Below are 17,891 nucleotides of genomic sequence, written 5' to 3'. Positions count from 1 at the left end.
GGTTAATTTTTATTTAAATATATTAAGAATTAATTTTTAATTAGATTGTTATATATATATATATATATATATATATATATATATATATATATATTTAATATATAATTATTTATTATACAAAAATATAAAATATAATTAAAAAAATAAATAAAACTTTTGACATTTTATTAATAAAGTTTCACAATTAAATATTCATTTATTATATCCATACTCATCCACTTAAGGTCGAATTTAAATTTAAATGAGAATCGAATCATAACTAGAGTTTGAAATGTTAATCATATATATTTAGTCATTTTATTAAATAAAAAATATAAAAAATAATAAATAAATATATAAATAATAAATATGTATAGATAATATATAAAAATTAGTAATTTTTAATACATTATTTAGATTAAAATATTTTTCAAATTTTATATATAATTATATTTTATAAAATAATACAAATATAATAATTGATATATATATATATATAATTTATTTATTTTTAAATAAATGAAGAAAAAAAATTAAAATAATAATATCTAAAGAGATAAGTAAAAAATATTTTAATTTAATTTATAAAAATATGGAGAGATAAATATATGTTAATACAAATGTGAGATAAATAATAAAATTAGATGAATTTATTTAAAAATTACCAATAAATTTTTAATTAGATTATTAAATATATATATATATATTTTTTTTTTGAGAATGCGACTAATCCCCGCGGGTTAAGTACATAGCCCGCAAACATACTTAACCAATTAACCAGGCGCAGAACTTGCCGTCTGACGGGCTCGAACCCAGGACCTCATGGAGGCCTGGGGGATATCCACATCTTGTTGCCACTAGGCTAGAAGAGGAGATGATATATATTTAATATTATAAAAAAGAGAAACAAAACTTTTGAGATTTTATTAACGAAGTTTTATAATTAATTATTCATTTATTATATCCGTACCCATTAATTTAAAATCGGATTTAAATTTAAATGAATTAACCCGTTTCATTTTGTCTAACAAAAATATCCAAATCACTCACAATGTGCGATTCGTTAATCCTTGCAAATTTAGGATTAAGCGTTATTAGATACTTAGAGATTTGACGTATAATCGAACTAGCATAAATTGTTTTATAAGTAGGTTGCAAATAATTATTTGCACTAACAAATTAATTGATTCTAACATGCAAAATAGATATTCGTTTGTTATAATAAGTCTAGTTAGTTCATATTTATCAATTTCAACATCATATTAAAACAAAATAGTATTAATTAGTTGAGTTTGAGCAGTTTTAAGAGTTGCATAGGTTAATAAATGTATTTTTATATGTTTTATATCACTAAAACATTTACAAAAATACATTTTGTTAGATAAAATTAGACCGGTTAATAGAACTTAACACAAATAAACCTCCTATGCAGGAATAGACAAAGAACCGGACCGGTCAAACAAATGAACCGGTTAAGAAGCTCAACCGGTCAAACACCTAAACTGACCAGAAACATGACCGCACAAAGAAGGCAAGATCGGTCAAAACTAAACTCCTGACTAAACATCAGACAGCCGGTCATTTAGAAGCCAAAGGAATAACTGGAAGCCATCCAGTTAAGATAAATGACCGACCAGTCCGGAAGCCATCCGGTTAAGACAAATAACCGACCAGCATAAGAAGATACTTCGGGTATCTGTTGAGAATGATACCAAAGGAACAGACTGAACATTTCCATATTCATACAAGTCTGAGGACAGTCTGCAGGCTGCAGAAAACCGTCCTACAAGATCTTTCCACTTCAGGATAAATCAGAAAGGCAATCTTCCAAGTACAGACAACTGTCTAACCGACAGTTACCACATTGAGTAAAAGACAAACCTAGCCGGTTTGTCCTACATACTGGAAGAACAGACCGCCAGGTCTGAAAGGTTGACCACCAGGTCTGAATCACTGAACCTCTGCACAACCAATCAAATTCAAGGAAATGAAATATGACCGTTGGCACATTTCACCTATAAAAGGAGGAGCTGAAGAGGAGTAAATGTGGGACACAGTGAACAATTAATTTACAAGTGATAAGATTGTGTTCTATCTCTAGAAAATGCCTAAGTGCTAAAGTTGAAGTGTGTATTTACAATTTCGGTGTAAATTGTACGGGTGTTATCGAGCAGGAAATAAGTCTCGATCGGATTGTATTTGTATTCCTTAGTGAATATCCTCCTCGCGGTTTCGAGAGGAATGGGTGACGTAGGAGTTTTATCTCCAAACATCCATAAAAACTTGTCTTGTTATTTACTTTCCGCCTGATTTACTTTATAACCGAGTTGTACTAACCGACCTACATCATTTTGACCGACTCTACACTATCTAAACCGAATCACCAAGTTACAAAAACCGACCCATCAATTTCCAAACTTGTCCTATTCAAAACCGGTTCTGCCTATCTTGTGAGTGTGTTGCTTCAACCTGAAACAAACCACTTCCGCACTTGAACCTGGTTCAAGGGTTTGTGACAGTTTGTGTAGTATTGAAACCCCGGTGTTAATCTCTAACCGGATTAATCACCACCCTTTGAGTGAGACGCGATAACCGGCCAACCCCGGTCCCCCAGCCGCGACCTAGATCCTAACACATTTGTAAGCATGTTTTACACATAGTTGTAGTGTCTTATTCTAATATATCAAAATGATTTCATACCTCACTAGTTCGACATCTTGTAGTGTTAGTGTTAACACTGTTGTATCAATTGAAGGCCCGGTCATATCTAAAACTTGATCTTGGGTTTTATCCTCCACTGAATTTCATCCTCTTCAAATCATATGTCTTCTTCGTTGAGAACATGCTGCACCACTAGAAAAAGAACCTCCAAATTTTGTCATTGGTGACAAATGAAAGTATTGAGTATTGAGAGTAAACTCAATAAGTGAGAAATGAGAATTGAGAGAAGAATAAGTGATTTTAAAAATGAAGAGAAACATTAAATTTATAATGTTTGTAAAAATGTTACCTTATTTATGTTACCGTTAATGTTACCGATTTTTTTGGTCTATTTTTTCACGGATAGGTCGGGTCGAGCCAGGCAGACGAGCCAAAAAAATCAAACTCAAGACGCATGAAATGTTACAGAGTCGTGGCCCGTGGGAGTGCCGGGTATCGGCCGTTGCCTACCTCCATACATTACTTAACAATTATAATATGTCCCCAGGACTTTCGATTGAATGGTCTCGAATGGATATGTGTCCATTTAAGAATCGTCTTTATATCTTTTTAAATACTAATAAATAAATTAAATTTATAATAATACTAATATTTTTTTCTTCATATTATATAATAATTGTTAAGATCGGTGTTGACAATAGAGATGGGGTCTGACTATTGTGAACAACTTATGATTTCAATTGGATTTTAACTATGTTAGAAGTTAAAATCTATTTCTATTATTTGCAAATCTTCACAACCTCTTTAACAAGTTCAAGTGCAGAACAACTTGTTGGATTTGAAGCGTCAGACAGATGAATGCAATGAACAGGAAAGTAAAGACCACAAGGAGTTTTATGGATGTTCGAAGATAAAACTCTTACGTAACCCCTTTTCCTCAACAGGAAGGATAATCACTAGAAGACTTTGATTTGTATAAAACACACTACACAAACCCAGTCAGAAACCCAGGACTTAATTGACCGCCTGTTCTGAACTTTTAGCACACACACTGTTGAACAAAACACCCTATGTTCAACATACAACACACTAGTAATAACTATCAGGTAGTCCAGTAATTTATCTCTCAGTTTTACGTAGTAAATTACAAAATACATTTGAGAATAAAATAGCTAGAGAGGGAGTAAGTTGATTCAAGAATTCAAAAGTCTTTAAATTTGGTGATTCCAAGAGAGAAAGTTTCAGTTGTGTATTCGCAAGCAATTCATCTGTTGTTTTTGGGTAACTATTTATATACTTGAAATACACCAACGGACAAATCTTCTTTATGGACATGTGTCCTCTTTCCGTTGGATATACTAGGTAGTACAACAGGAATATATATATTCTTGAGATCATGGTAGTACAATGTACTACAGCACAGACAATTTGAATAACATCGTACGTGACAGTCGTTCATTTGTTGAGATATAAGCAACGATCGAATCTTCTGTTGCCAGATGTCTGCTGCTTCAGACTTCAAACTTCAGACGCCATCTGCTTCAGACTCATCTTAGACATTCATCTTCTCATCTAAGACGTCCGCTCATCTTAGACGTCTCATCTTGGACGTCCATCTACTTAGACGTCTTATCTTGGACGTCCATCTGCTAAGACGCATTTGATCATCTTAGACGTCCATCTACTTAGACGTCTCTGATCATCTTAGACGTCCATCTTCTTAGACGCCTCTGATCATCTTAAACGCCGTCTACTTGCGCGCGTTGACTTTGAGACGTCTGCTCGCGCGCGTTGACTTTGAGTTGTGCCTGAAATAATAAAACTCAGGTCACCCGCGTGATAGACGAACATACTTACCACTACATCATTTAAGATATTAATATCTAAATATATATATTTTTATAATTGATATGACTAATAATAATTGAACTTAGTTTTATTCATTTATTATCAAAACCATTTAATCAATTATCGAAATCAAGTATGATAGATAATCCTAAATCAAATAAAACCTTAATCTAACCCAAAAAAAAAATTTTAATTTATATATTCATCTTAATATAAAAATTTAATATTTATATCATTTTAATAAAAAAAAATTATATTTAAAAAACATGATATAGACAGCAGATTATCCGAAACCAAAATAAGACTGAATGGTGCCTAATTATCCTCGCTTCCCTAATAATTATTATGTTATACTTATTTTATCCAAATTTAAATTATTTAAAATAATAATAATAATACATGGTTCCAATTTCCTTTAGAAAATAATAAATGAGGAGTGGTTTTTATTTTATTTTATTAGCCACAATGAGGCATGAATTATTGAACTTATATGTATTTTTTTTTAAATAATATAATATAAACTGTACCCGACATGACAAAAATGATAATAAAAAAAATTCTCAAAATAAAACGACAATAGTAAAGTCACCTGCACCAATCTGCCTACATTATTGCCATCCTTAATATAACAATTAATATGTTATGGTTTTGTTGGTGTGATTAAATGTTTTTTATTTAATTTAGGGCTTGTTTGGATTGGGGTTTTTCAAAAAATCTAGAGGGAGAAAATAATAATGATTGGTGATGATTTTGAGAAAATGATGATTATTTTTGGTAAATGACTTAAAGGGTATTAATATATATAAATAAAATAAAAAATAATAATCTAAAATATAAGATATTTTAATATTTTGATTAATGAAATGAGTGATATAATTATTAAGAAATAATTAATTAGAAAATTGATTTTATTTAGATTTTTTAAATAACCAATTCTTTTCAAAAAAAAAATTGGCCACATATATTATTGTTAAATTCCCAATAAAAATACAAATAAGATAAAGAAGACGAAGACTTATACTTGAGTCAACTCTATTATCGCCTTTATATTCTGTTCTTTCTCCGGTCTAATAACATGATTTTTTATTCAGAGTTATGAATCTTAGTATTAGTAATAGTCTTTTATCAGATTCAGGCCTCTACTTCTTCCTCCTGGCCACATGTTTGTTTAGTCTTCCGGCGGCGGCTGCCACTGATACCCTAAAAACAGGGGACTCCATTAACCTGTTGAGTAGCCGCCGTACCAACACGCTTGTATCCGGTAATGAAAGATTTGAGCTTGGATTCTTCAACCCAGACGGTAGACGAATCTGTTGGTTCCTCGGTATACGCTATATGAATATACAACCGTTAACATTTGTTTGGGTAGCTAACCCAGTTTCTCCAATTTTAACAAGAAGCGGAGGTGCATTAATCTTTCTAAGAAACGGCTCTCTAGTGTTACAGGACGGTAATGGTGGAACTCCTTTCATGGCCGGAAACTCGATTGTCGGAGTTTCGAGGACTCTCACGCTTAAAGATTCCGGCAACTTGGTTTTAACTGATGATTCGTCGGAGACTCTGCTCTGGCAGAGCTTTGAGCACCCGTTGGACACTTTCCTTCCCGGGATGAAAATGGACGGAAATATGGAGCTGAATTCTTGGGCGCCAAAGTGTGAAGGTAATAGTAATCGAACAGGAGAGTACACGTTTAGAGTGGATGATAGTAACGAGGGAAAACGCAATATTTCGGTGGTTATAAAAAACAAATCGAGCACGAATTGGAAAAGCCCGGACTTATCCTACGGATCAGACCAATTATTCGAGCCGGTACGCGACTTGTTGCTAAATAATAGTGCCGGTTATTACGAGTCAAGTCGATTGGTGATGAATTCGACCGGGAATATTCAATTATGGGACATGAGCACGAATCCGATGACACTGATCTGGTCTGCTCCGGACCCGGGTAATCCGTGCAGTATATACCAATATTGCGGCCAATTCGCCAGCTGTAATAGCGAAAACGTGCTATATCCCTGTCGCTGTCTTCCTGGATTCAACCCGACCTCATCAACATCGGAGGATTGTTCGCCTTCCCAACCGCTGGAAGGGAGTAATGACAAGTTTGTGAAGCTTAAGGTGAAGAAAGTGATTGAGAACGATACAAATTTCGACAATGCAAAAGACGAGAGCGAATGCCAGACCGAATGTCTGTCGAATCGCCAATGCAAAGCTTATGCGTACAGAAATTCGGCAAGCTCACGCTCAACGAAAGATGATGTGAATAGCAATGGCGAATGCTTCATATGGAACATTGATCTTACTGACATGGAGGAGAGTTCTAATATTGCCGACTACGATATTAATGTCCGAGTTGCCGCCACTGCCATCAGTATGCAACTCCTCTCTTTTCATTGAAAGTTCTTTTTCATTTATTTATAAAACTATTATCTCATAGATTTAATTAATCACCCTATATCCATTTGAGCTAGAATATAATGGTTTTATACGGTCTTACCTAACCGAATCCATCCGAAAAATTGAAGTAAAAAGTAGAACAATGTTTTTGATGATAAATCTAAAATATCTGAAAATAAAAAGTAGGTTTAATCCTTATTTTTGCCCCTTAGCCTCTTTTTTCTCAAAAGACAATATTATTACTATAGTATAGAAAAAGAAGAGTAGAAGAAGAAGTAGTTGAGCTAGTTTTAACAAGCACTAGCATATTGTACATATTGTTTAATATATTTAATTAAAATTGAATTTAATGATTTTTTTTTTTTATAAATTTATATGATTTATTTGGGAAACATTTCATAAACATGTTGAATGCACATGAGTAGATAATAAGGTTGGATAAATATAAGTTTTATTTTTTTTCAAACACTCAATATTTGTATTTTTTTTTTTTGAAAATTATTTTTGGTAATGACTTTATCCAATTCTAAATCCTAAACACACTCAATATAACAACCAACACAATATGAAGAAATGTAAATTTTTCGAAAAAGCTTATCTAATTCTAAGAATGACAATAGTTACTCAATTGTCCAATACTGGTAGACACTTAATTATTTATTATAATTATTTTTCATAACACTATCTTAATTTTGTAACTTCTCTTTAATAAAATTTACAAATTCACACTTTAATCGGGTAATTATATACCCGTCGGATCCAGTACCCGATAAATCGGAATGATAATAAAAATAAAGATACCTTAAGCCTTAGGAATGAATCCAGCTTTAGGTGTAATGAAGCACAATCTCTTCACTCTAGTTACAGTCTCATTCTTCAACCGTCCTACATAGTTCACTTCAAGCCTATTGGTGTTCTGGTGTTTCGTTATTCATATCTATCCGATGATCATGTAACTTCTGCTGCTAAGGGCTTTCCCCCAGTATGATAATAAAATAAAATTTGACTTCTTGATAATAAAATAAAAATTAACTTCTAGAATTGATACATCAATATTTAACTAGTACGGTACATACCTAAGATCCTCTATTTTTAAAACATGATAATTAATAAATAAAGAATTATGAAATATTTCATTCATAATAGTATTTTACTCGCTTTAAATAATTGTATTTATGTTATTGTTTCATTTCTTAGGATTGAGGAGTCTGCAATGCGAGAATTGCGGATACAACTTAATCCCGTATCCACTCAGCACCGGCGAAAATTGCGGCGACCCTAACTACTCAAATTTCACCTGCAACAACTCAACTTCAAGTGGCGAGCTTTTGTTCACAATAGCGAATTTAACCTTACCAGTCATCAAAATTGATGAAGAAAATCGTAGGTTCTATCTCCAGCTACCCACTACGGACAACTGTAGCAACACGATGAATTACCTGCAAAAACAATACCCCTTTTCCTCCGTTAATTGTGAATCCCTCTCCAGCACTCTGAAATCTAGTTCACAGATTGCTACTGTTAATATCATTTGGGATCCGCCGCCGGTACCTACCTGCAATTCTGGCCAAGATTGCCATGATTGGCCCAATTCAAATTGTAAGAATCATAGATGCATTTGCAATCCAAACTATAAATGGAATGGAACGAGTTTGATCTGCACAAAAGGTGATGAATTAATTCCCCGGCTAATTATACTCTCTGATGTTCAAACATAATTATTAAACTCATGACAACTTTGTTTTCTTCTATTGCAAGAAGATGGTGGCGATCCGAATACCACAAAACTCAGTAAACTCAACAAGATTGAGGTAATTATAGTGGTAACGGTCGTTTCTGGTATTTTACTTTTAGGTCTTCTCTCCTGTCTTGCTTATCGAAGAACCATTAGCAGAAGAAGAAAAAGAGGTAATAGTCCTTCAACTCTTTACAAATTTTCCTACCTGCCCCTACACTATATGTTTTTATTGATGTCCTTTATGTTTTTATATTTTCTTTTAGAAAAAAACCCTTTTTGTTATTTAATTAATTAGCGGAATTTCCTCACTTAAGAATAGTTTTACTTAATAACAATAGTCGGGGGATGTTTAGATTTATACCTAAGAAATGATATAAGTTGTTTAAGTTAGATGGATTATATCTAGAGACAGATGCACATATGGGCTGAACCCAACCGAGAATTTTGTAATTATATATATATATACTTGATAAAATAATATTTGATAAAATTATAACCTAGTTAAAATAATAAATTCCTACATTCTCGATTCGTCCAAATAGCTATAGTAATAATTTCGATAAATATATTAAGTAATATACTTTTTTAGCGCATATAGGTTCCAACCGATATATAAAGTAATAATATACTATTTTTTTTTTTAATAATTCAGAGTGTCTTAGTGAAATATGAGTCCATCGTTGTCTGTTTTATATAAAAATTATATCCATTTGAATATCATCCCTTACCTTTAGCAAAGCTTTATGATGTTGTGAGGTGCTTCTATCATATTATAGGAGAAAATCACTGAGTTTCATTACTGTTCTAATTGCTTCTTTGCGAGAAACAAGCTCCAAAATACGTCTATCATCCTCATTGTCTTTATCTTGATTGTTTTCTCTAAAACCCTCTATGATTTCTTCACCAGTTAAAATCTCAGTCGTGTCGTTTTCACCCGGATAATCCAAGAGTTGATCCACATTCATTGAGTTACGATAGTGTAACCTATTTATTATTGACCTTAATTCCTTAATACCTTCTTCTTCTAAAGACTGTGAAACCACATTTTCTACCGAACGAAGTTTGCAAAGTTGAAAAAAATTTGCAATTGTGGTAGTCTTAACATCGTTCATCCAAGCTGGGATAGCAATGTTGATTGCATCCAGAACATTGATCTTCTCTGAATTTATTTCCCCAGCCTCAAAACCCTCTAAAATAGAATGACAAAATCTACGACGATAATGCATCTTAAATGTTTTTATATTCCTGCATCACATGACTAAATTGTTGAAGTTGTATTGGGTGGTAAGAAGAACAATTCAACATTTTGTAACCCTTGAATTACCTTTGGATGGGCAGTACAATTTTCAATAACCAATAACACCTTATCCATCCTTTTGTCGAACCATCGAACATATTCTTCAAACAATACTACAATCATCCACGCTCGTTTATTGGCATGATATTGACAATTTAAACTTTGTAAATCAAAATTTTTGAAGCAACATGGTTTTGCAAACTTACCGATGAACCATAATGACATTTTCTATAACCCATCTTCATTGCAACAAATGGCTATTGTCATTCTTTCTTTGTCATTTTTTCTTCCCTCAAGTTGTTTTTGTAGCCAATGAATAATCATCTTGTAATCTATAAAACAACCCAGTTTCATCCATGTTGAAAACATCTTTCGTGACAAACAACCCTAGTTTCTCTCTTATTGTTGGCAAATTGCTATCCATATCTCCCATATTGATAGACCCGCTTTCGCCAAAACGCCTAAAAGACTTGATACCATGACGTGATTTAAACCTCTCCACCCAACCAAGAGAGTAATCAAACTCTGGACTATTATCACTGTTAGGATCTAGGTCGCCGCTGGTGGACCGGGGGTTGGACCGGTTAGCGGTTCTCACTCGTAGGGTGGTGGTTAATCCGGTTAGAGATTAACACCGGGGTTTCAATACTACACAACCTGTCACAAACCCTTGAACTAGGTTCAAGCGCGGAAGAGGTTTACTTTCAGGTTGAAGCGGCACACTTGTATGATAGGCGGAATCGGTTTTGGATGATGGAGATTTGGAAATGGTGGGTCGGTTTCGGTAATCTGGATATTCGGTATGGTTAGTATAAAGTCAGTTTGGAGCGGTGTGGTTAAGTTAGTCGGTTAGATGATGAAGCCAGCAGAAAGTAAATAACAAGACAGATTTTATGGATGTTCGGAGATAAAACTCCTACGTCACCCCCTCCTCTCGAAGCCGCGAGAAGGATATTCACTAAGGAATACAAGTACAATCCGATCGAGACTTATTTCCTGCTCGATAATACTCTTACAATTCACACCGAAATTGTAACACACACTTAGAATTTAGCACTTAGGCTTTCTTAGAATAACACGGTTTTATCACTTGTAGTAAATGCTCTCAACGCTTCACTTGTCTAGCTTGATGTCCCGCTTAAGTCACTCGTTGTCCCGCATTTACTCTTCTGCAACTGCCTCCTTTTATAGGTGAAATATGCCAACGGTCATATTTCACTGCCTTGAATCTGATTGGCTGATCAGAAGTGCAGTGATTCAGTGTTTCAGAGGTTCAGACCTGCGGTCGTTTCCTCAGACCTGATGGTCAAGCTCAGACCTGGCATTATGTCTCAGACCTGCCGGTCTGTTCTTCCGGTTTGTAAGACAAACCTGCTGGGTTTGTCTTTTACTCAATGTAGGCACTGTCTGTTTGGACAGTTGTCTGTACTTTGAAGATTTCCTTTCTGGCTTATCCCGAAGTAGAAGGATCCGGTAGTACTGTTTTCTGCAGCCTACAGTCTTTCCTCAGACTTGCATGGATATGGAAGTATTCAGTCTGCTCCTTTGGTATCATTCTCAACAGATACCTAAATTGTCTTCTTGTACTGGTCGGTCATTTGACTTGGCCGAATGTCTTTTGGTAGTGATGTAACCGGACTTCTTCCGGTTATTCTTGTCTTGTGGATGATCGGCTGTTTGATGATTCCGGTTTTGAGCTTTGGCCGATCCTTTCTTTGTGCGGTCACGTTCCGAATACTCTTGATCGGTTTGGTAGCTTGACCGGTTAGGTTTCTTCAGTCGGTTCTCTTGTTCATCCGGTCCGGTTCCTTGTTCCTGCATGGAAAGTTTATTTAAGTTAGGTTTATTTGAACCGGTCTGAATTTATCTAACAATCACCATACAATATTTTCATAAAATCTTTTTCCTTCTCTTGAATTAACTCTCCCGATATATTTATCCGCTATTGATGTTGAAGAACCCATTCATATAAAGCCTTTTCTAGAGTTGAAAACTTTGCGGATTTGTGTCGTTTGGCATCAAGTTTCGTCAAGTCAGCCGAGAGATATTACGATGACCGCTTAATTGTATTCGATGTTGTCATTTGACTAATCTGGATGTTAATTTTTCAGAAATCTATTTTTGTACCTCTTTTTGAAACGAAGCTGAATTTTCGTTTTTCTACTCGCACAATGCTTTACGAATTTCACATGTCATGGTTGTATGTTTCACCCTTTGAGATGGGAAACCATTAATAAAGATTAATATAACAAGAAAGAAAAGAGTAATATAAGGCTCATTAGAGAAGAAGAGAAGAAAGAAGATAGAAGAGTAGTGGAAGATTGTGTACTGTATGTATGTACTTGAAGATGAATATTTTGAGATGAAAATCATCTTATAACATAGGATATTACACCATTTACAATACATATTAAATGACTTTGAGAATAGAAAATATTTTACAATGGATTATACTTTAACAACATATACAATAAATGAACCCTACTATATAGAATTTGAATTTTGAAATTTAACAATATTTAATAAAATTATATTTTATTATTATACATGTAAAATAATAAATTATTATTTTATTAATTAAATAATATATCGATAATATAACAGTATCACGAACGTTATTACTTTATAATTTGAGGGAGAGAGTTTGAGAGTGATTAATAATATTTGAGCATGTTTAATTATTTTATGTTATTTTATTTGAGATTTTAGATAAAAAATTATTTGATTTAATTTTTACATCAATTAATATTTAAAATTTATTAATTATTTCACCTTTTAGATATATGAAATAGAGAAATGAGAGAATATATGAAATAAATAATATTTTATTATTTCATGAATAAATTAATGAAAATGATATGATAGATGAAGTGAAATATAAGTTAAAGTTTTGAATAAAATTTTATAAAATATTTAATATCAAACAAGCTTCTAGATGTAATCATTATTATTATTTTTGTAAGAGTTTGTTTGATTATGATTATTTGGATGATAATTATTTTTATAATTTAATTGATATGATTATTCAAGTGTTTTTATAATTTGTGGATATTTTTTATTTTTAAATTGTGTTTATTTATTTTATGTACAATAATAATTTATTATAAATAAATAATTTATTAAAATAATTAACATAAATGTATAAAGTTAGAAACATATTCCAACATTTTAAAATAATAATATTATTATTTTTTTACCTACTAGTGTAATAATTTTTAAAGTCACGTTATTATACATATTTTTTTTTTTTTTCAGTTTTTACAAATTTCAACGCTAATTTAGGACCATAAAAAAGTTATGATTTTAAAAAAATAAATAAATAAGGTGTACATCAAAATTTTGAAGTTACCTAACTTAAATTATTATTTCTGAATTTTATCTCATTTATATATAAACTCATTATTCTAATTAGCATGAAAGTTTCTTATCATTATAGAGAGCGATGAACGTTTAGAACGCCTATACAATACAGAAAAAGGAGTAAAGGATTTGATGGATACTGGAGAATTTAACGAGGAAGACAAGAAAGGCATCGATGTTCCCTTTTTGGATTTGAAAATGATTTTAGAAGCTACAAATTACTTCTCCGACGAGAATAAACTCGGCGAAGGCGGTTTTGGCCCTGTTTACAAGGTTGTATATGAATATTACATAGTTTTTTTTAACTTAGTTACTACTTACAGTTAATTGTTTGTTTCCTAGGGTATATTTCCCGGAGGACAAGAAATGGCAGTGAAGAGGTTGTCGAGTAAATCTGTTCAAGGATTGGAAGAATTCAAAAACGAGGTTGTCTTGATTGCCAAGTTACAACATAGAAACCTAGTTAGGCTTTTAGGTTATTGCGTGAAGGGCGACGAGAAGCTTTTGCTATATGAATACATGAAAAATAGAAGCTTGGACGCTTTCATATTTGGTTAGCAATCTTAACTTCAATTTTAGTACTTGCAACAACTCAAAAGTATTCTAATTTATCTTTATAATGTATTTCTTGAAGATTCCACACTTTGCTTGACTATAGACTGGAATAAACGTTTTGAAATTATTATGGGAATTGCCCGAGGACTTCTTTATCTTCATGAAGATTCTCGGTTGAGGATCATTCATAGGGATCTAAAAACGAGCAACATTTTGTTGGACGACGAGATGAATCCTAAGATATCAGATTTTGGATTGGCTAGAATAGTTAGGGGTTCGGAAACAGAAGCAAACACCATGAGGATCGTTGGAACCTAGTAAGTGCATGCAATGGAACAATGTTCTAATGTGAATCAATCATGAACTATATATTTTGATATGATTTTCTTTTGTTTTTTAGTGGTTATATGTCGCCAGAATATGCATTAGAAGGATTATTTTCAATCAAGTCTGACGTGTTCAGTTTTGGAGTTATAGTGCTCGAAATTATTAGTGGAAGAAAAAATACAGGATTTTACTATTCTCAACAAGATGTGAATCTACTAGGCTATGTAAGTTTGTGATTCTTGTTTTCCTACCATTTTAATAATTTATTAAGTGTAACGACTAGAACTCTTGTGACATGTGATATAGGCGTGGAACTTATGGAAGGAGGAGAATATATTCAGCTTGTTGGAGCAATCATTGGTTGAATCGTGTAATAGAGGAGAGGTGTTGAGGTGCGTAAATGTTGGTCTTCTTTGCGTGCAAGAAGATCCAGGCGATCGTCCTACCATGTCCAACGTTGTTTTTACACTTGGAAATGAAACCGCCACTCTTCCAATCCCCAAACAACCAGCTTTTGTTGTGAAGAAATGGTTGAGAAACGATGAATCTTCGAATTCTAGTAAACCTGAAATCAATTCGACCAGCAAATTAACAAATGAATTCGAAGAAGGGCGATGAAATATGAATTTGAAGAATGAGTTGTATGTAATCTATGTTTCTTATTTGATAGAAGAAGGTATTCATATTTTATTGTATTGGACATAGGTGTTCACAAATTATGAAGACTATTTTGTTTGGACTAATAAATTTCTAGTCTTTTGAGTTAAAATGTATACTAGTTTCTGATTTTGGATTTCAACATAATATATATAATTAATAATATTTATTACTAGGTTATCGAATCTTCATATTACTATCAGTACTATGCACGATACATTTTTTCAGAATAAATGAGTCGGATTGATTGTTTGAGTGGATCCGCATCGAAACCTGCTGCAACAATTAATAAAAAAAATATAAGATTTAAAATAATAAAATATAAATATTGAACTAGGAACTTATTAATTATATGTATAATACTCTATCTAAGTTATTTGACATTTATATTTTAAAATCAAATATCTTTTTATCAATATATAACCAAGAATTTCGACATTTATTTATTTTTATAAGTTTTTATTTTTATTTTTATTTTTATTTTTATAATGTTAGAGTTTTTTGATTGTAAGTTCAATTGTTTATTTTGAATTATTAGTCATATTAATTATACATTTACACAAAAAATTATAAATACAATTAATTATTAAGTGTCATAATAATAATAATAAAAATTAAAGATACCTAATTTATAATATTAAAATAATTATTTTGATTTATTTTCAAATAACTAAAATCAAAATAGTTAACCCATGACCAAAAATCTAATTAAATAATTAATTATTGGGATAATTAAATCTAATTAATTAAGAGTAATGACCAAAAACAAAAAATAAAATTATTTGGGATAAATATTATACTAATTTTATATTCAAAAATAATTTTAAAAAAATCAAGGTAGCAAAATAAATAAATTAAGATGAAATATTTTAATGTTGTACATATTTTATACCCAAAAATTGTTTATTTAATCCTAAAATACACACACAAAAAAAAATGGCAAAATATTTTTCATATTTATTTTAATATTTGTGTATTTATAAAGATCAAAATTAAAGCCCAAAGGGTGAAAGAAAAATAATTTTCAAACAAATCCTTAAGATTTTAATAAAAAAAATCGCAATCGGGTGTTGCCGAAATTCGAAAATAAAGCTAAAATCGCGACCGAATCCATTGGATCAATGCTGGATTTTCATCCAAAGCTCTAGACGCGCCCGCGTAGCCCGATGCATCCAAAGGAGCTCACGACCGAGAAGTAGGAGATCAACTAACACTTGTTAGCCAACACACGACTATCTAGTGTGAACTACCCGAAACACAACGACGCTTGATGGACCTCTAACGGAATGCCCCTTGATCGCCAAACGCTCATGAAACGACGCCGTTTCAAGCCCCGATCATCTTTTTCGTCGCGATCGCTGGAGGGATAAGGATGCAATCTAATCTTTGATTTTTCTAAGATGGAACTCAACCGATAGTCCACCTTTTCGGCTAATTCGAAATGTGAAATGATCACCCTACTTCGGTGATCATTTCCCATACATTAGTAGGAATGAATCATCCATATTCCGGGAAGTTTGTTCAAGAAAAAACCAAAATTCCATTAATGACTTTTGGCATATTCGATCCACTTGAAGGCCACGACCGACTTCGGTGGCTATAAATAACCTACCTAAACAAATTTGAAGCCAAGAGATCCACTCTCCAGCTTCAAATCAAAGAAACTCAGAAATCTGCCATTAAAGCTTTAAGCTTTCAGATTATTTGAAATCTTTGCATAAGGTTTTAAAGCTTGGATCCGAGCATTTTAACAAATTCCCTAAGGTCCTATGAGTGTTCTCCAGTCCTTGGTAAGATTTCAATCACCATCTAATTCATATTTTCATATTGAATTTGAAATATTTTTATTTTAAATTTCATAAGCTTGTATGTTTTCTGGTTATTGAATTTTATGATTGAAAATCAATACTAGGATCATTTTCAAGCTTTCTGTTTATGTTAGAAACAACCTTAAACAGAAAAATTTAAATTTGAATTTCTAAAATTCAAAAATTAGGTTTCCTGTTCTTGGGATAATCTTTGAGGATCACAATCCATAAAGTTTCCCAACGTGATTGTAATGATGTTGGACAACTATTTGGATCATGTTTGATCCATCCCGATCATGTTTGATCAAAATCAAAAAATTTAAATTAAATAAAAATTTCAAGTTCTTGAATTGGTCCAAATGAGCATCTATTTTTCTTGATTTGGTACCAATCAAGTATTGAGGTATAAGGAAGCTATTGGATAACTCATTTTACTTTAAGACAACTTTAAAACCAAAAACTCGATTTTTTGCTACAAACTGTTTTAAATAAATTGATCATCATCCATGTCGATGGATACCTTCAGATGATGTTCTAAATGTTCCTAGGAGCTTTGTGAAGGTACATAGGCCCTTGGATCGAAGAATTTAAGCCTCAATCAAAATAGAAAAACCTACAATTTTAATGTTTTTGAGTACCGACGGGTTTAGCCTAGAACCGAGAATTTTGACTAGACCAATAGGTCCGACCGAGATTTTTTAATTTCAGGACCTACAGGTCTAACCCATGACTGAGAGGTCTAACTTAAGAACGAGGAATTTCGACCCTTACCGAGAATTCTCAAACTTAGGACCGAGAGAGTTAGCCCCCCCCCCGAGCTAACCTTGGATCGAGGGTTTTTACACCATGACCGATAATCTCAGCCGAAGATCGAGAGTCCTCAACACCCTAACTGAGGGACTTTAACACCCCGACCGAATATCCCGAGCCTCGACCGAGAGGCTGCTCGACCCGAACCGAGGGTTTTTAGACCCAGACTGATAAAATGAGCCCGAGACCGAAGGACATCGGTCCTAAGGCCTGCATGGTTTCCATTTTCAAAATGTAAAATAATTTTTTGTAGTTTTGAAACCTTACCATTTTCTAAAAATCTAAAAAAATTATAAAATGATTTTAAAATATTTTTGGGATATTTTTACAAATTATTTTTTGATAAAGGCTTGTTTAGGATTTATGTATACACCCTAACAACTTTAAAATTACTGATGTTTTTAAGGTATTTTCCTCCCTAGTCGTCATCCGCAACATATACCATCATTTAAAT

The 17,891-nt window shown here is 32.5% G+C and overlaps 1 protein-coding gene across 2 annotated transcripts; it reads left to right on the top strand.

Annotated features, from left to right (window-relative positions):
• The first annotated feature begins 5,518 nt into the window (after positions 1-5,518).
• On the top strand, positions 5,519-14,897 carry LOC124945953 (G-type lectin S-receptor-like serine/threonine-protein kinase At4g03230). 2 transcript variants are annotated; one of them, XM_047486494.1, is made up of 8 exons: positions 5,519-6,859; positions 8,083-8,553; positions 8,647-8,793; positions 13,357-13,553; positions 13,623-13,833; positions 13,915-14,152; positions 14,236-14,386; positions 14,469-14,897. In XM_047486494.1, the coding sequence occupies exons 1-8, from the start codon at positions 5,584-5,586 to the stop codon at positions 14,778-14,780; spliced, it is 3,003 nt and encodes a 1,000-aa protein (XP_047342450.1). In that variant the 5' UTR covers positions 5,519-5,583; the 3' UTR covers positions 14,781-14,897. The 2 variants fall into 2 exon arrangements, with proteins under 2 accessions (XP_047342450.1, XP_047342449.1); XM_047486493.1 differs by having other exon boundaries at positions 8,644-8,793.
• The last annotated feature ends 2,994 nt before the right edge of the window (positions 14,898-17,891 follow it).

Source organism: Impatiens glandulifera, chromosome 7 (assembly GCF_907164915.1).
Source record: "Impatiens glandulifera chromosome 7, dImpGla2.1, whole genome shotgun sequence".
Lineage (NCBI taxonomy): Eukaryota > Viridiplantae > Streptophyta > Magnoliopsida > Ericales > Balsaminaceae > Impatiens > Impatiens glandulifera.
Note: the sequence above shows the minus strand (reverse complement) of the source record. Positions and strands in the feature narration are given on the sequence as shown.